The 20,541-nt window shown below is 35.8% G+C and overlaps 1 protein-coding gene across 1 annotated transcript in view; it reads left to right on the top strand.

The window, feature by feature from the left end:
* The first annotated feature begins 312 nt into the window (after positions 1 to 312).
* The window catches only part of HAPLN1 (hyaluronan and proteoglycan link protein 1), a 33,716-nt gene continuing 13,487 nt past the window's right edge, over positions 313 to 20,541 (top strand). The window contains exons 1-2 of the mRNA XM_063087954.1: positions 313 to 412; positions 18,239 to 18,610. Of these exons, the coding sequence (XP_062944024.1) occupies positions 313 to 412; positions 18,239 to 18,610 (472 nt within the window). The remainder of the gene's footprint in view (positions 413 to 18,238; positions 18,611 to 20,541) is intronic.

The following is a 20,541-nucleotide window of genomic DNA, read 5'->3' as shown; positions in this document are numbered from 1 at the left end:
TGGTATAACTCTATTTCAAAACTACAGTGTTTTAAATTTTTAGATTTACAATTCTGCAAAGATAGAGTTAAACACTATTTAGATTCTGGCTACATAAGGGGAACTGGAATTATTCAAAGCTGCTGTCTTTTGCTCTCAAAGACAGCTACAGTAACTTTCTGAACAGATTGGGTTAAATATTTTTACAGACCCATTCTACGATGATAAAGCGGTAATAAGTTGTGCAGTGCAACACTCCAAAGGGTTCCAAATCTCACAAGCCTCTTTGTATGTGATGCTCTTACAGTGAAGAAGATTCTTGGGGCTATAAAGATGAAGAGTCTACTTCTTCTGGTGCTGATTTCAGTCTGCTGGGCTGATCATCATTCAAACAACTATACTCTGGACCATGACAGAGTTATTCACATCCAAGGTAAGAAAACACAGGTTTTCTTATGAAAGTCAAATTAATTTCAAGTTACTTAGAGTTGAGATGCTGGGCTGGTGTTTCATAATTTCAGTTCTGTTGCACTGACCTTTTCTTTCTCTTTCCACTAAGTGGAAAACATGCTCCCTGGCTTCTGCATGCTATTGCATTACATTAAAGAACTGGGGATAATGAAAGTTGAATGACTTAAGAATATCCAACCACAGTGAGTTTGTGCAAGGTGTTTTAGTGCAGTTGCTATCTTCAAGTAGAATGAAGGGTGAAAAGTTTATTTGGATTCAAGGCAGAGGAAAGAAATAGAAGTAAAACGTGATGTAAGGTCGTTCTGATAGAGTAACTGTTTAATCATTAAGAGAAGCAATATAAATAAAATGAAAATCAGACAAGCTATGGTCCAGGGAAAAGTAGCTTACACTATTATAATCTCCTTCAGTAAAGCTTTAGTTCTCATAGACAAATATATTCTGCATATTTCTCTTCAGATCAGCTGAATCCTAAGGCTGAGAGCTTTAGCAAGATTCGAGGCTGCAGTATAATGCAGCAATTTCCTCAGTCCCAGCTTCAGATGAGGGACATCCTGCATTAAGAAAGCTGAGACTTATACAATAAGAAAAGATAGTTCTAAAGGAGCTGTAGCTTCTCTCCTTGCCCTTGGATGCTGAATAATTAAAATAAGAATTACAGAATTTAACAGTTGAAACATATGATGATATTAATTTTAGATGAACTCAGTAGGGAGACCAGAGGAATTGTAAGTTTGCTAAGAGGCTTAGTAAAACACCAAGTTATATCTTCAAGGTCAAAAGTGTAGTTTCAGAAAACTGCATTCACTGTTGAAAAGTATGACTTGTGAAGGTTCTATGATAGTATAAATCTGGCTAGAAGTATTTTCCTGTACGTATCATGACTACCAAAATAGAATTCTGAGTTTGTCTATGTCTAGCTATATCAGACACATCTCTTTCAGTTTTGTTTGCTTCCAACAGCTTTAGTTTTTTCACTGTTGAACTGTGAAAAGAAATTATATAATCGTCAACTTTACTCTGCAAGCTGCTGACTCAGCTGTTTCCTTAACAGATATAGTAGAACCAAAGCTATTTCCTGAAGACTATAAGATATTTACACATAGAGATTTCTGATGAGGAATAACTTTTAACTTCTAATCACAGAATTCAATTCAGCCGAAATGGTAATAATACCTAGTGATTATTAACAATAGCAGTTTTAAATTTGAGGTAAAATAAACTTTAGCTGTGTATATTATAAACTATGTGAAAACCATTTAATCTAAATTGCACCCAGGGTATGGAAATATTATTTTTCAAATGTACTAACATTTGAAAAATTACTCCTATAAGTTAGGTTCAAATTATCTTAGCAAAGAACACTGCTGTTGCTCTAGCCTTCCCGCTCTCATCTCCTCTGTTGAAATTTAGTGCAAGGAGATTTCTGGCCCAAGGGATCAGAATTATCCAGATTATTGCGTATGGTGTTCAATTTTTTAAAATACCTTCATAGTCCACTTCATTTTAATATTCTTAGAAAGTGTAGTCAAGCCCTGAAGAGTTGCTAAAGAGCTTTCAAGTAATAGAGCTACAAGGCCTATATTTGGCTTCTGGAAATTAAAACTGATGTGTGAGTTGGGTTATAGAATTATCATCATCATCATCATCATCATTATTATTATGAATGTTACATCAATAAGTCAGGATTTATTTTAAAATTGCTCCAAATATCAGTTTTCATTTTTCCACTAATTTTTTCTTTCTCCTTTTTGATAGCATTCAGATTGAATTTTCAGATTCCACAGTCCTTCAGAGAAACTGCTTGCAAGTGGCCTGCCGTTATTCTAGTTCTTTTACAATGCAAGAATAAAGCTATAGTATAGAAGAGAATCAGTAAAGCAGATTACTCACTTGCTTCATTACTTGAAATACTGGATAATTTTCTCATATTTAAAACTTTTATTTATCAAACATGGCCCAGAAGGAATTTAAGGGAGCTGAAACTCTCACAAAATTTAATAACAATTTGCAGTCAGATGATTAAATTAGTGATTTGAATATCAAATTCCTGTTGTACTGGTAAGCAGTCTGAGCTTATTATCTCAGTGATAGAAAATTGTTCAAAATTCATGTTATTGTAAAAAACACCTTTTCTCTCCCCTATTTTTATTGAATTTCCATTTTTGTACTCTAAGTTCCCCAGGCCTACATAATATTGGGGGAATAGCACACATCATGCTCGAATTCTCCTTGGCTGCCTTGATACGGATGCCCAACATTTTAATTATACATTCTTGAGTCTACCTAATTATTTTTCTGAAGGCTTCTTCACAGTTTTGTTGTAGGAAATTCTCTAGTGATGTAGACACAAAAATGTTTAATCTGGCTTAAATAAAAAAGTCATATGGCCAGGAAAGATAATGGTAGGTGTAGACTCTGTGGAAAGTGTTTCTAGTGAAAAGCATCTTTCTGGTGATGAGAAAGAAATCTCTCCCAGTTTCCCATGGAGAAAGACATAGCATGAGATAAAATTTCACAAGTACTAATTTTTTCCTTTAATTTTTTATTGAATGTATTTTGTTACACAGAAAAGCAAACTTCACTTGTCCACTGAGTCTACTAAAAATATGCAATCAAGATATTACCTTTTATATCATATACTGTCCTTAGTTGTAGGGGATGGTAATTTTCTCAAATTCTTCTACAGGAAGATAGGCTGCTGTTGATATTCTCTCTATTATACTCTCGACTAACGGATTATATTCATATTCCTCATGTCATGACGTGCCTAATCAAACCACTTTTAAATCTATTGAAACTTAAGAAGATTAGGAAGAGTTTTATATGGAGTACCAAATCACACAAAATAACAAAATCCAAATATTTGGATCAGGTCTAAAAACTCTTTGCATAGACTTTTAATTACTAGTAGAAGTTCAGAGATGATAAATTTATTCTTTAAAATATAACTTTTAAGAAAACATCTACAGATAGCAGAGAAATTTTATGACCGTTTTCCCATTAACCAATGCTAAATGCAAAATAGTTATAGTTATACTGAACACACAACTGCTTGATGTTATCAAGGACATAGAGTCAGTGTTTCCTACAGCTGGTGTTCAGGCACAGCTCTTCTAAGAACAAGTTCAAGAGTCTCTCTACTAGTGCCACTTACTAGCATGGACCTTGGAAAATTTACTTAATCTCTTCAAGTCTCAGTTGCCTCATCTATAAAACTGAGCCTAATAACTGTTTATTTTATAGAGCTTTTGAGAATTAAATGAGATAGTATGTGGAAAAGAGTTTAGTACTGTATCTGGAACACAATTAGCTCCCAATAGATGATAGTTGTTATTGTTATGTTTATTATTTTTTTCCCTGTTATGGAAAACTGATTTTTAAATAGGAAAAGACCACAAATACTGGTGGAAAAAGTTATGCTCTTCAAAGTACATTTCTTAACAGAACCATACCATTTACCTTAGGTCTAATGAAATAAACATTTTATAAGTTGCCTTCTTTGCCCTTAATTTCACAATTTAAAATTTCCCCAGTAGTATTAAACAGTATCTGATCACTTTTACTTTCCTTGTAGAAACTGAAGCTTTCCAAACTTAATATTTGCCCTTAATATGAGTATACTTACCATTTGAACACGATAAGCTACTTTAAAATTTTGTAAAGAATAACAAGAGGAAATATTAGAAATAAAAGCTGTTTCCTTCCATTTAATAAGTAAAACATTGCCACCTTCTTAAAAGATAAAACAATTAGATTTTTTAAAGAAGGAATTTCCAGAAGTTCACCTTTGTGGGTAGAAAAAATGTGTATCTGGAGCCCCTGGCAGAAGTGGGCACTCTGCACTCAGTATCATTGGTTTCTCTTCCCTGTGTGTCCCAAATGCCACCTCTGTGCCACCTAAGCATGTGTTACTTTTTTCTAGCATGCCTCCTTTCCTCATCAGACTGTCAACATCGTAACTTATTGCATAGTAGTGCCTCGCACATAGTAGGTGCTTATATGTTTGTTGAATAAATGAGTAAACGAATGACTCTAATGAGATACTTCCAAATTACCATTAATGAGCATTTCTTAAGTGCTGTGGCATCCACGGCATTTAGCAGCCCAGGCCACATTATGTGGGCTTAATGAACATTTACTAGATGACTGCTTCATTCTGTAATGTTGGCATAGATTAAACCATAGTTCACAGAATTTAAGAACTTAAAAAGACTTTAGTATAGATCATCTAGATCAATCTCCCATTGTACAAATGAGGAAATCAAGACCCAGAGCTTTGACATTGTTGTCCCAGGTCACATGGCTGATGAGGGGAATTTTCTCTTGGCTAATCCCCTCTCCTTCTTCAAATCTGGGCTCCTTTCTCACCTTTTTAACAAAGTCACCTTGACTACTGTACTCAGCCCCCTCTGACACCCCAATCTCTCTCATTCTTCTCTTCCTCCTCTCTTTAGCACTGGCTATACACTGTACTTATTTATATGTAATTGTTTGTCATCCATCTCCACCACAAGAACATCTAACAGCTCTACAAGAGCAGGTAACCTTGTCTGAATCAGCCCATTCACCTAACCCAGGACCTGGCACATAGTAGGTAATCAATACATTTTTGTTGAATAAATCCAGGACCAAAACCCAATTATTTTTCCTAATCAAGTTCTAGTCCAGTCTTTTCAAATCTCAGGTAGCAAATTTTGTTAGGTCATATGCAGGGTTCCACACTGTACACAGCATATTACACTCCATGAAAGTCCACCAGAGGCAGGATGCAGCAGTCTTCCTCATTTGTGCATGCAGCTTTGAAGAGTACTGCATTTACATCTGGTCAGTGCAATGCTATCCTGTTCCTTATGTAATATCTGCAGAGTAGTGATCCGGTGGTGCTTAGTGGATCAAAGGGAGTGGGGTGAATTTAATAATGTATGATCACAAACCATCTACAGAGCCAAAGCTTAATGGGAGAACTAAATAAATGTTACTCAAGCTTAATTTTCTGTCTCCCACCTAAAATTCATTTGAGCTCTCTGAGTCTGCTATGAAAAGTTAAATCAATTCACTTTTGTCTTTTTGAGGCAGAGTGTGTTATTTGTAACCACAAATGCAAACTCCACAAACACCAAGAAAAATATTCAAAAATATTATCCAAATCACATTACATAAATATATACACTATTAATAATTCTATCTAGAAATTAGTAGCTATAAAATATCAGAGAATTTTATTATGAAATTATGAAAATTAGTAATATCATCAGTATTAGATAACTGATTTTAAAATTTCCTATCAGTTTACTATAGGGCATAAAGCCAAAGTAATGATACTCATAAGAACGTACTACATTAAACACAGACTTGCCATTAGATCAAGCTAATGTCACCATATTAATATAATAAATTAGCCCAAAAGAACAAAAATGTATATATAGGTATATTAGTCCATTTCTGTTGTTTGTAAAAGAATACCTGAAACTGAGTAATTTATAAAGGAATGAAATTTATTTCTTTCAGTTTTGGAGGCAGGGAAGTCCAAGGTCCAGGGAACACATCTGGTGAGAGCTACCTTCTTAGTGCTGAGTCCCACAGAGACACAGGGTATCACATGGCAAGATTGGTCTGAGCAAGAGAGCTAACCTTCTTACTTCTTCTCTTTTTAAAGTCATCAGAACCACACCCATTACTCAATGAATGGATCAATCTGTTCATAAGGGCACAGTCCTCACAATCTAATCACCTCTTAAAGGCCCACTGTTCAAATACCATAGTTGGATTTCCCACCTTCTTAACACTATTACAAATGGGGGTCAAATTTCCAATACATGAAATTTCGGGGGACAATTTAATCCACAGCAATAGGTATATACATACATATGTAAAATTAGTCATATTCTGCCCAGATACATATTATATACCTATAGACAACTCATTTTTTCACCAAATATGTTGAGCACCTACTATGTATAGGTATTAGGGATACAATGATAAACAAAACTCATGGTCTCTGGCTTCATGGAGCTTATAGTCTAGTGAGAGAGAATGCTATTACTATGAATACAGAACTATTAACTATAACAACAGAAATATATATTTCCATACCAACTTTGCTTCTGTAAATATGTATAATTACTAGCCCATGTTCTAGTCTTCATTGCATTTGTGTGTCCTTTTGACAAAATCTTCTCATTTGGGCATTTGTTGAAGATTGGCCTCTTTTGTGCAAAACACTAGGTTATTCACTGTGGAAAGACAGACCATCTCCTCAGTGAGCTTACTGACAATATTATCAGGGCAATAAATGTGACAAGAAAGAATAAAATAAATCTTAAATAAAGATAGAAATATAAAGAAAAGAGTAGTTACCAAACAAAGAGAACTTACTACGTAGAACTTTGTATCCATACTCATTAAAGTTTTTATCACCCAGTAGAGTTAGACCCATAAAACACATCTTAAGAATATTTCTAAGCTTGATATTGAATAATCTAGAATGCTAAATTCTGTTATTCTGTAAAATGCCTATTAAAACAATATAGTTTTATGATGTTTCCCAGTATAAAAGCCTATATTTAATCATCTTTTCAGATAGCAACAAATTCACACTGAACATCCATTGCTTTCTCTGTTCCATTCTGGGTGCTGAAATCAGCAAACTATGTAAGGAGCCAATGACTACTTGGAAACTCTTCCAAATACCAAGAAAAAACCATCAAATAGTGAAGCTTTCTCTTTGGCTACAACTCTGCAAGAGCCAATATTAACTCAGCTAAAGCACTGATCTATAGCTTCACTGCTTAATGTTAAAGGAGCTTAAACATGCCTTTTCTCTGATTTTACCAAATATCAAGAAAGAATGGATTTAGATTTCTTTATTGGTTCAGTTCTTTATTTTAACTGTGAAGTGGAAGATTCCATTTTAGGAAAATCTTTTGGAATACAAAAATCTACCAAAATGCTAAGAAATTAAAATATTCAATCAAGGGGTTATCAAACTAATAGTATCTAGGGAAAAACTGAAATCTTTGTTATAGGATTATTCTTCTTTCAAAATGAAGACATTGAAAGTATAGGATACTATTAGTTCTATGAAATTTCTTCAAAAATATTTTTGTATAATTTGCATTGCCAGAGTGGAGTAGCACCAGACATGAGCCTTCAAGAACAATTATCAAGCAGTCAGTACAAACAGCAGCCATTTTAACCTTGGTTTAATTATTCATGTTGGTTACTTGACTTCATTGTTTAGGCAGTGACTAATTACCCCATGTATGTTTGTTTATACATGCTCAAGGATTGTGCTATGAAGTGTGTTTACAAAATATGTTAAATAAGATTCTCCTTACCTTTTCCAAACAATGTCCACTCAAATGGGACACAGGCATTAAGAATTACACGCACGCACGCACGCGCGCATTAAGAATTACACACACGCGCGCGCGCAGAAAGGCCATAAGCCATCATGTTTAAAACTAACAAAGCCTGTTAGATCCTTACTTCAGGCAAGTGTATAGATCAGGTGAAGGAGGTGGGGAAAAATGGAGAGTGCTATCTTGTTTCCAAAGAGTAATTGAAAGTTTAAAATAAAAACAGTACTGAAAATATACCCCTGAAGTGAAGAGATTTTCACTTCCAGAGGATTCTATTTGTAGTGATGCTTGTTTTGCCTCCTTGCTCTGGCTCATTGCTGGAACACAATGGAAATTGTGTTTGTCTATTTGGCTCAAAGTTACCAAATGGTAAAGAAAGAGCAGGTGAAAGGAAGGACATGTAAGTTAAAGATAAGTATGTCACCTTACAAATTATAATATATATTACATAAATTTATTTTCTTGTTATATGACTATATTTGTTCAAAATGGTTTCTCGATTATCTATGATTAATAATGTTGCTAGCAAAAAACAATGAACACTTTCACACAAGGCTTTTTTAGCCGGGTTTTTGCTTTTTTCAGTATAGAGAGGTAAATTTTAAAGTTTTCTTCCCCAGTACTATGTGGGTTATGAACAATTACTTCTTAGTTTCTCTTGAAGAGTGTCATAAATTATGCTGACAGGTTTTAATTCTCCAAGAATCTGCATGTGATTGTTTTTATGTCCCCACTTTGTTTTGTCTTTTATCACACAGTCATGAACAAAGAGCCGTAATTAACTAAAAATACCAAAAAGCTGATTAGATAGTTAATCTTTCATTTAGACGTTTCCATGTAAACAGAATACCTTATTTTAAAAGATGCATAAAGTAACCAATTTTTACAGACTGCCCACAATATATTAAAATCCAGGTGCACTCCAAAACAATGTTCTTGAACTTCAGCCCTTTTTTTTAGTAACTAATTATTTGGCCAATATGATTGAATAAATAAAAATAAAGGAACATATACATAATAAATATAAATGTATTTTTAAGGAAACAAAGATGGTAAGAGAGAGCACTCAAGGGGCAGTAGAATGAACTCCCTTAGGGAAGGGGTCTCTAAGGAGGGAAGATCAAGCTGTCTTGAATAAGCAGCAGATGATCACATCAAAAACCAGAGGCAGAGCATTCCAGGTACAAAGAGTGGAAAATGCAAATTCTGTAAGATGGGAATAAGCATAGTGCTTTCAAACTGTATAAAGCCAAAGGGACTGCAGTCTGGCAGTGGAGAAGGTGTGGTTTAAGATGATAATGGAAGAGCAGGCAGGAACCAGACCGTAGGACTTTATGTGTACTCTGGAGAACAGAGTTCATATTCTACTCTTAGAGCATTTGAAAATGATTAAAAGATTTGAACAGGGGGTTGACATAATATGACTTACCTTTATAAAAGACCATGTGAATAGTAGATTAAGGTGAGCCAAGAGTAAAGGTGAAATGATCCTTTTGGAGCATCTTGAGGTAGTTCAGTTGAGAAATCCTGGTGGCATGGGCCAGGACAGTAGCAGCGTGGAGATGGACAGAGATGGACTAATTTGGAACCAAAAAAAAAAAAGGAGGTAGAGATGAGAGACTGCAGCACTTACTGATAAATTGAATTGTAACAATTAAGGGAACAGACACATCAAATACAGCTCCTAGATTTTTACATGAACAAATGGATGATAGAGGCATAAACTAAATTGAGGAAGACTGGAAGAATAGGTTTGGGCAAGGAAGGGGGGGCCCCCAAGTTGCCTATTTGACATTCAATATATGTCCAAAATAAGTAGATGGATTGGCTAGTTTGAGTACAATACTAGAAAGTTTTGGCATCATCAGCATATAAGTGGTATTTACAGCCACAGGACTAGATGAGATCACCTGGGGAGAGGGATATGTAGATACAGGGAAGGAGATGGCCTTGAACTGAGTTTTGGAGACCCTCAGCACCAACAGGTGTGATAAAGGAGGAAGTGAAGGTCATATACTCACTTTACAGAGTCTGAATCCTGTTAAGTGATTTGTGAGAATTTTTAATTCACATGATTTTTTAAAAAAATCTAAATTAGTTGCAAGCATTTAGAGATAGGAGGTTTTTGCATGAAAATCTGCATGTCTAGCCTTTGTAGAAAAATTCAGAGACCTGCTATTTTTTAGCCTGCATTTCCACAGCACAGCATCAGTGGGAACCTGTATCTGCTGTCCCTTTAGAGTGGGCAGGTGCTCTCAGCAACGGGTACAGTCCTTTCCACTCTAGTGTTCCCATGCTCACCCCTTCACTGCCACCCATATTTTGTTTTGTTTCAGCACTGAACTGAATACCTGACCCATTTTCGGCTATTGAGTCCTGACTGCTTATTAAGTAAAGAACCAAAAGTTCCCTCTTTATTCCTTTTTGCCTCTAGGACTGACTCTGTAATGGTATATCTTGATGTCTTTCATACCAAGCAAAGTCATTAGCCTTGTCAGTGTATAAAACCCACAGTGTCCTTTCTGCAAATTACAGATTACTTGACCTTACACTTCACCACAAAGTGGAAATGGTCTGAACAGAGACAAGTAGATTTGAGCACTGATCCTTTACCACATAAAGGCATATTTTCAATAATCAAGGAGTGTGTGGATAATTACAGCCTAATGAAGAAGAATGACTCATGCTAATGGTTTAGTTTGTCCTTATCCTTTGAAACAAGCCTCTATTACAGTTAAAGTCCTGGAAAGTATGTTTATATTGAGAATGTCATTCAACATATTAGTGAAACATTTAGATATTAATTTCTATTTTATTTTATTCCATTCCTTAATCTCTCTATAAGTATGATAACCTAGTTTTTTCCCTAGGTCTAATATAATAAGAATTAAATGCCAGTTCTTTAGTCATAAATCTTTGATAATATGCATAAATTTAAATTTTGAAAATTATTAACCAGAACAGGCAACTCTAAGTTGACAAATATACTAAGATTGTTTCTACTTCTAGAACAAGTATGTCAGAGTTAACAATGGCAATAATAATAATAAATTAATATTAACATTTCAAGTTACTATGTGTATTTCTCACAATAGTAGGTACATTACCTGAGTCATCTCCATCAGTCCTCACCACACAATTGTATAAGGATGGTTATCTTTGCTGAAGTTGAGAGAGGTTAGGTAGCGGGTCTCAGATCAGATGGCTGTTAAGTGGTGAGGCTGAGATTGACTCAGGCAGTTGGCTCTTGTGCTCCAAACCCACTCATGGACCACCCAGCTCCATCTAAGCCTTCTCTTGGCATGTTTTGAGGAAAGCAATGGGTAAAAATGGCCGCCATTTTATTCCATTCCATTTATATAGCTATGTTCCAGAAGAAATTAAATTACTATGAAAAAAAGCTTGGTCTTGGACTTCAGAGAAACATTTCCCACAGGCCACCATGATGACTCTTAACAGGAGTAAGAGGAGCAAGGTAGGGGTGGCAGCTGCAAATACACATTCCACACTTACCCCAAATAAAGACTATCCAAGACCCCCAAGGAAATTGAGGAGGAGGCAGACAGAAATTGGATGACAGAGGTAGAGATGGAGATGGAGATGCAGATAGAGGTAGGATTTTTGCTTTTAAAGATTTCTAAGGTGGTGGTCCTGAAATGCACTCCTGTCCTGTTAAGAACCACTAAATTAGGAGAAGAATCAAGAACTGATGAGATGTGAATTTCTCAAGAACCAATACTTTCTAGGAAGAGTCTTCTGAAAGAGCACAGTAAAGAAGACAATGTGGAAGACAGAAGCTGTTTTGAGCACCTAGCACACTTTAATAAATGTTTGTTAGTGAGAGTTAACATTCACTGTACACTCAGTGTTAATGAGCCTAGGCCAGGCACTAGTCTATGTTCTCAATGTGTATTACCTAATTTAACCCTCACAAGAACCCTAGGAAGAATGTGGCTTAACTCCATTTTACTGACGAGGAAACTGAGGCACAGAAAGGTTGTGACACAATGTAAGTGGCATAGTCCCTGTGCCTAACCAATATCCTATAACTGCTGAGAAAAGAAGTAATGTGGAAAGGCAAAAGCCCACAGCAAACTTTATCAGCAGAACAAAGCTAAACTCCCTAATTATACTTTACTTCTTCCTGGTAGAAAAAGATGAAGAAAAGGTAACTAAGAAGAGACAGAATATTTTTCAGGATATTAACAGATTCAGGTGTACATCTCAGAGCAGTGATTTTTTTAAACTGTGTTTAATTGACGGCGGTCTTTGTGGCCTCTTGGTGCTCATTTCAAACAGAGAAGATCACCTTGATTAGCTTTACCGGGCTGAGCTTTATAGAGCTGAGTATATCTTTGTCTAAGGTATACTTTGCGGGGGACGAGTTTCCACCGTTCCTGAAAAAAAAAATTTTTTTAAATATTGCTATAGACAAACCTCCAGGCTCCAAAATAGTGGTAGCATTTATCCTTGCTTTGTACTATAAACTTGGATATGACACATTCATGATCAGCATCACCAAAAACAATACTATATTTTGGTGTTGGGCAGTTTCCCAACACAGAATCAGCTTACCTCTAGGGAAAGGGAAGAAAATAGATTTGGTCAGTGCCTAAAAGAATGCTCCATAGCACATCATATCAGGTCTCAATAGGAAGGACACATGCCATTTGAGGAAATTGTGAAAACACAATTCTCAGTGATTTGGTATAGCTGTAGATTGATAGGAAAGAGCAGAGCACAAAGATGATACAGTGGTTAGAGAGAAAGTAACCTGGAAAGGAGGAGGTGGGCTGGAAGGGAGGATTATGATCTTGTAGCCTGTGAGACCAAAATGCGGTTTCACAGACAGTGAAAAACAGCATCGATCACTTCACATCAAAGAGCACTCTTCACTTATCCTATTTTCAGCACTGGGTTCCTTTATAGTTAAAGGAACAGACAACAGCAGTATCTTTGGCAACAGTACTGTCAAGGAGTAGAGAAAGAGAGATCAAACTTTGTTTTAAAGACATGTATTATATTACCAGAGCAATAGGTCTTCTTCAAAAATATAACAAATAGAACAAAATACTACAATCCTGGTTACCAGCTTCTTGCGTATATTTTCAGAGATACTCTAAACCATGTTTTTCTATTTGTTAACTAAATTCCTTCAACTTTTTAATTTATTTTCATACCATTTTTATTTAGTTTGTGCATAGGTGATACATTCACATGGTTCATAATTTTAAAAATATGGAATTGTACACAGTGATAATCTCCCAAGCATTCTTCTATGCAGACTTCTACCTCACCTTCTCACAGCATACCATGGTTATTAGTTTCTTATGAATCCTTTAAGGCATAGTTTATGCAAAAGTACATAAATTTTTGAATTCACACGAATTGTAAGAAGCACACATACTCTTTATGTGTCTTCAGATCAAAGCTCAATTCCATATGAAAGCAAAGAAGGGCCAGGGACAAATTCAAGATTCCAAACTCAAATCAAGTAGTTGAGGGCACAGCACTAGAATTGAGATCGCTTCTCTACTGCCTCCTTCAGGTCTCCATTCTGAAAAAAGGCTCAAAATCCTTTGCATTCGAGAATAGTTGGGGAAGCAATCTAAAGCTTTTTCTCTGACATAATAAAAGTAATCAGCCCTATGAAAGGACAGTAAAGGCTAGATGGGGCAGGAGAGGGCAGCAGGGAGTGGGGGAGGGTACCTGCAGAAGTTTCTGATGCAAACTGACTAGACACATCAGAATCATGACCAAAGGATGGGTGCTTCTGACTCCAGGTGAGCAGTTTTAGGAAAAATTTAGATCATTCCAGTCTGAAGGAAATAACTATGAACAGTTAAAGGTTAATGAGTAAGGAGGCACTTCTTAATTTGTTCCTAAATTATGTATCCTACTCAAATGTAAGATATGAGGGATAAAATGTCTAAGTTGCGTATTCTACTTAAATATCATCTTTAATATGTATAAATATTTTTATAGAGTGTTTTCATTTTAGAGCTATAATGTGGTGCAAAGAAGTCTCAGTGTCCATGTCTACCGCCATAGCTAAGCACAGGCTCTATGCAGCACTAGCGTATTATCAGTCACACTTACTGCTTCCAAAGTGTTAGTCTTACACATCCAAAGCTACCAAAGTGATAAGAAATGCCATAAAAATAAGAAAGTATTTTTTAAAACCTTGTGCAATTTTTTTCAAATGACTCATCATGGAGCTGACAGTTGAGTCTATGCCTGTCAGTTTGGGATGTCACAGTTAGCTTTCTGTTTGGGGTGATAAAGTTTTGGGAAAAAGATAGTGGTGGTGGTTGCACAACACAATAAAAATAATTAATGGCACCAAATTGTACACTTAGACATGGTTAAGATGGCAAATTTATATATTTTTGTTTGTTTGTTTAACACAATAAATAAAATTTAAATGATGATGGGGTTTTTTCTTGGATTTTTAATGTCCTCATTTAGCACCTTGTTTAGCCATCTTAACTAGGTTCCCTGTTATTTTGTTTTTTAAATTGGTTTCAGAAATTCAAAAGTCTGGAGCCTACGTCCTCTATATATCAGGGGAAAAAGTAACCAGCAAGACTGGTTATCTTGAACAATTCACAATTCATTTTAAAAAGACAGACTTTGATCCATAGCAATTTATCCTTTTTTTTTTTTTTTCTGTCATCTGGATTTCTTTGGGTATGAATTGCCAAAAAAATGTACACTTTTAACAGAACTGAGAACAATAGGTAATGGCCCAGTATTGTATTTCTAGTTTTTCTGCAATTGTTTTTGTCTTATTGTTTAAAAGACTTCATCTAAATTGCACAGCAACCACCAAGGTCAGTTGTTTGGTCACGCTTTTGCTTTTATTTGGTGAAACCAAATGATGTCCTCTGGATTTCACAGCAGAATTTGTAAAATAATAACAAGGTCCTAGTGGTTCAGCAAGTCCCCATCAGTGTTCTCACCAGGACCTGCTGTTTCCCCTGGAGACAACTCCGGTCTTGGAAGGGCATCAAATCTTTCAAATCACTGTCATCGGCCCTCACTAATAGAAATAGGAAGTTTTTGTACTTACAAATTGCACTTTTTAAAAAGTCAGTCCTCCACTGGATATCTTTAATGTCCCCAATTAGCCATGTATTTTGAAAGCACAGCCTCCTTTAAGACACAATCACCAAGGCCTTTAACAGCATACTGAAGTCTATGTGCACCTTTTCACATTGAAAGGAAAAAGGAAACTGAATACATGGATGCTGCCTAGTTTTGCTTATTCTTTCATATTTTTAAAAAAAGAAAAATAAGAAATATGCATCCTGACTATGAAAGTTTATTTTTATCTTTTGCATTTTAATTGCAGTGCCACTGTCCTGTTGATCAACAGTTTTGATCTAAGCATTAATTTCACAATGACCTTGGATTTTAAATCCAGTGATCAGATTCAAGACTTACCCTGGGCAAGACTGTGCAAAGTTGGTCATCAGCACTCTTTATTCCCTTTTCTTCTGTCTCTGTCCCTTCCCATCCCCCTCTCTAGCATAGTGTGTTTCCTGGCTGATCCCTGTGATGACAACCTGTGATAAAGAGCCTGGTGAGAATCTTAAGCTCAATGTTCTCATGAGGTAGACTTGTCAAGAGTCCAACAGCTAAGCCATGGGAGAGCCTACAATGGATCCCAGAGCTCCTGACCCTCTGCCCCTGCTCATTCCTCCCCATCTTACCTGCTTGCACAGGCCACACCCTCCATCAATGCTTGCCCAGTGCTGTATCATTTGTGGTGTAGATCTTCTAAAAACAAGCAAAGAAACAAAAAACGGTATTCTCAAGGCCATGCCGGAGGTTTAGGTTAATGAACATTAATAGCCCTTAGTCAATAAATTTCACATACCTTTCCTAGGGTTCTCTGAATTTCAGCCAGGGATTTCTGGCATCTATTACCTAAACACACACTCCCCTCACCCCCTGCAAAATGTAATAAAAAATCATAGAATTTCATACATTCTGGTAGGCTTGATAGAAAAATTATTGTGTGTGAGGTAAGTGGACTTGGGTGTCTGCTCAATTTTCAATATTATATCACATATGTCACCTTTATTCATAATGGCTGGAGTAGAAGTAAAAAATAAAAAGTAAATTAGAAGCCTGTACTCCTAAAATACTACTGGGCAAGTTATAGTTAACCACAGGAAAAAAATCAGAAGTCTCAGTCTCTTATATAACAGTTTTGATCTTTGCTTTAACTCTTTAACTTATAAAACATTCCAACTGTGTATTCATTCTGGAACGATTTATGATTACCCTAAACCAAACAATTTCCGAGTTCCCCATATAACACAGGTGGCATTTTATGTATTTATTTTTCAGTCCACATGGTTTAAAATACTATAAGTAAGTGAAACTATGGAAGGTTGATACATGCCAAAATATGCAGAATATTGGGCAGTATCATATTTGAGAAATACTATGTAAAATCTATGCAGTAGGAACAGTTAGCAGTTAGTGCACACTTACATTTGACCAGCCATTTTTCTAAGTCCTTTATGTGTCAACTATATACAGTAGGTGTTACTATCCCTAATCCAACATGTAAGTGACTTAGGGATTAGAGGTTACAAAACCTGCCCAAGGCTACAGAGCCAGTAAATTGAGGAGGTGAGGTTAAACCAGGGTCTATATCACATTAAGGCCCTTGTTTCTAACTACTATAATCTCCTTTATCCCAGTGCATTGGGCATTAGTTTTCACTTTAAACTAAACAACTTGAACGAATTACCAAACTGAGACCTCTTGTAGCTATGTGTCACATGTAAACTCATGTCCCAGCCTGGGAAAACACAGCTTCCAGGTATCTCCCTCCAAGATACTGGGTAGAAAATGCTCCCTACAGCCCTTAGGCATTGCTGAGCAAACTCAGTCAACAGCACTTTTTCCTCCTCCCAGAAAGAAGACACTAGAAATGTTTTGGTAGTAGTTGGATGCAGTCATTAAGGGAAAAATTACAAGGGTACTTCAAAAACTTTGTGAAGAATTTAAAGGTAATATGAATCTTTCCATAAATTTTTTGAAGACCCTTCATATATGTAGAGTAGAATAGAATTGAATAGCTTTATCTTTCATCTCTTGAGATTCTATGGTTCTAAATAAGAAGGCAAAGATGGAATATAAAAGAAATGCTTAATGAGCTGTATTTGTGATTCATTTTAACTAAATACTAAATGAAACCATCATTCTCTCATTTCATTATCTATTCAAAGAGGGGGCATTGATGGCTTTGTTAAACTTTTCACTTTTTGAGGATTGGGGCTCATTTATAAATGAAATAATGTGCCCATTTAAAAAAACCAATCCTGATTGTTATATTATAAAAATAGAAATGCTGTCTACCTTTTGGACACTTTTTATGTTGAAATCAGAATTTTGTGTATGCCATTAAATAAGTTTGGAGATCTGTCTCAGGTGAGTGGCTATTCTTCCTAGTGATTTGTACAGGTTAAATGATTCATGGCCAGGGATTATTCAATACCTATCAGCCTAAGGTAGGAAGGGTGCAAGCTGCCTGAAAGGCAGCCTTGACAGCTTTTGACAGCTGTGTATGGACAAGAAGGTGTACGTGTCCAGGAGTTTTCATATAACGCTTTCTCCTTTTCAAGTCTTGCACATCCTCAAGAGATCTTGTCAAGGTCAAAAGCACAATGTGCTAACCAGGGGAAACCCCAGAGAAAGCCAAGATCTGAAAATAACAGCTGGCTCTCTAGAAAACGGCAGCCCTGCTGACTTGGCAGACTTGGAATATTGTGGTGCTCTTTGAAAGGCAATAAAGTCCTTGGAGAACGGAGGAGGAAAACAAAAGGGCAAAAAAGGGAAAGGTGGAAGTGACAAGATAACTGTAAAACATGACAGAGGGAGAGGGAGTAGAGGATATTTAAGGGAATAAAACAAATAATTAGTCAGTGAATCAGAAAATAAGTATAATTTTGGATATACTTTTTACATTTGAATTTTGAGGACTATATTTCAAAATCTGGAGTTTTTCAAAAGCATTCACTAAAACTACTTTCTGATGTCTAGCCTTTGTGTGAAAATGAAATATATACATGTTGTTTGAAATGCTCCAGAATAACATATCACAGGTGTAAATTTGAATAGAAGCCATAAAGGTAAGGATATTCTGAGGTTTTTGGCCAGAACAGTATAATGAAAATAAATAATGTCTCTTTATACTTTTTCTGTAAATACAATACAGACTTACTGTATTAGAAAGCCCAACTGGGCTTGCCTTTCCTTGGATTTTTTTTAGTTTATATTGATGAAAAACTAATCACCCAGAGCTATTCTTTATCAGATACACTGAATATGTAGCAAATTTCATTTTACAAAAAAGTTCATAAGCATGTGAATGGTTACTTTCTTTTTTTCTTTTCTTATTATAGCAGAAAATGGCCCCCGTCTACTTGTGGAAGCAGAACAAGCCAAGGTGTTCTCACACAGAGGTGGCAATGTTACACTGCCATGTAAATTTTATCGAGACCCGACAGCATTTGGCTCAGGAATCCATAAAATCAGGATTAAGTGGACCAAGCTAACTTCAGATTACCTCAAGGAAGTGGATGTTTTTGTTTCCATGGGATACCACAAGAAAACCTATGGAGGTTACCAGGGCAGAGTGTTTCTCAAAGGAGGCAGTGACAATGATGCTTCCCTGGTGATCACAGACCTCACCCTGGATGACTACGGGAGATACAAGTGTGAGGTGATTGAGGGGTTAGAAGACGATACTGCTGTGGTAGCACTGGACTTACAAGGTAGGTATCTATAAATCAGGTTAAACTTAGAAATGGTCATTGTTTTTTTGTTGTTTTTTAGTGAAGAGTAAAAGTAAAGTGGTTACCATAGTAACTTTTGGTTTCTACATCTAGAAACCAAAAGTCCATGCCTAGCATGTTTTTCTATTCTTTTGTATGTTGCAATCTGCCTATGATTCTAGCTTTCATATTTGAAATGTACACTCAATGCTTGTGAGCAAAACTGAAGCTGTTTGTAACTAGGCGAAACACACAGTGGAACTGAATTAATTTTCAGAAACTGCCTTATGCTTTTCAAAATTTAAATCTCATTATATGGTTTTTGAGAAGTTCAAATTGAATGTTTTTTTTATTATGCTCCTAAAATTATCTCAATTTTAAAATAATGGCAAGTTTTGTAAAGGACATCTGTTAACTAAAATATGTGTAATTGTATTCTGTAAATGACTGCAAAAACTTAATTTAACAAAAAAAGTTATCTCTAGATTTATTTATATATTCTTGTAAAGCAACTTTAATGGTCCAGAGTCTCGTAGACATTGAATGCCAAATGGACAAGCCAATGGGGGCGGAGGATGTATTTCTTAAATACGTACTGCACTCAGGAGGTTAAAAATCCAATATGTGTACAAAGCCGTACAATAAATTGTCCTTGCCATCCTGGCTTCCTGTCTCCCTAATGCCCACCCTCTAAGGAAACTCCTCTCCTTAGTTTCTCATATATCTGAAGACATGTTATTGTTCACGAATTCCAGCATTACTTTACACTAAAGGATGAATTTTGGCTGCATTGATAGAGTATTTTCCTTCCTTATGTACGTGAAACTATAGGTGTGTGCTGGCTAGAAGCTCCTTTCATCTCCTAGAACAGATATGTGACTTTTGGAAAAATATCTGGTCCACTTGCGCATCTGAGGATTTGACCTTCTGAATCCCATAGAATCTCACAGAATTTCATCACATGTATGGAGATTTGATTTATACACTAATAAATTGCACAACATTGTAAAGTCTGTTTTTGTGATCTTCCCTTGTCTCTCCTAGTTACAGTTCTTGGCTCTTGGTTGCATACCACCTTGTGATTTCAGTTTTATTAATTTGCATTAATATCCATGAACATTGGCATTATTCAGGATGAAAGAAGTCATTGGCCTAGAGAAGACAGTCAGCCATCAAATATTAACTGAGAACTGATTTCCTTTATCAAAAGGGTATTGGGCGATGGACAGAGATCCTTGAGCTAGTCATATGAAGAGGCTTAGGTTAGTCTCAACTCAGCCAGTATCAATTTTGCAACTAGGGCATGTTATTTAGCCTTGTGGTAACCATTTATGAAATAGGAATTTGAACTACGTTATCTGTTGTTACTGTTTCTTCTAAAACCCTATGTTTATGTAACAATATTTCCTAAACTTAAGTAATTCACATGCAATATTTACTGTGCATTTACTTAAAAAATGAAATTTTAAATAAATAGAAACTAGTATAACTTGCCAGAAATAGAAGGAAATCATAAAATGAAATACGTTTCTAAATTCTAGCTGGATATCACTGCTTGGTAATGGCTTTGAGCATAATAAAGCCTGCTCTCCCAAAAGGAAATTTAGCATATGTGAGAGGTTATATACTCTAGGGTCAAACCAAGACACAATTACAGGTGCTGAAAGGAAACTGTAAGAAGAGAATTTTTCCTAACTAGGCCCCACACCATCCCAAATCTCCACCTTCTCCCTGCTTTGAGAATATTTCCCTACCACATAACACATATCCGTATGAGCCAAGTAAATGTGGTCCAAGAAACCAATTGAAGTGATAAATATTTTGCAGGTGCTGTTTTGGTGCCATGAGATACAAAGAATTCCAAGTCTTTGTTCTTTTCATTCAACAATCTCATAGTATATTAAAGATTCCAAGATAGTTTAACAAAATAA

This window comes from Cynocephalus volans, chromosome 2 (assembly GCF_027409185.1).
Source record: "Cynocephalus volans isolate mCynVol1 chromosome 2, mCynVol1.pri, whole genome shotgun sequence".
In the NCBI taxonomy this organism is placed as follows: domain Eukaryota; kingdom Metazoa; phylum Chordata; class Mammalia; order Dermoptera; family Cynocephalidae; genus Cynocephalus; species Cynocephalus volans.
The sequence above is the reverse complement of the archived record's forward strand: the minus strand, read 5'-3'. Positions and strand labels throughout refer to the sequence as shown.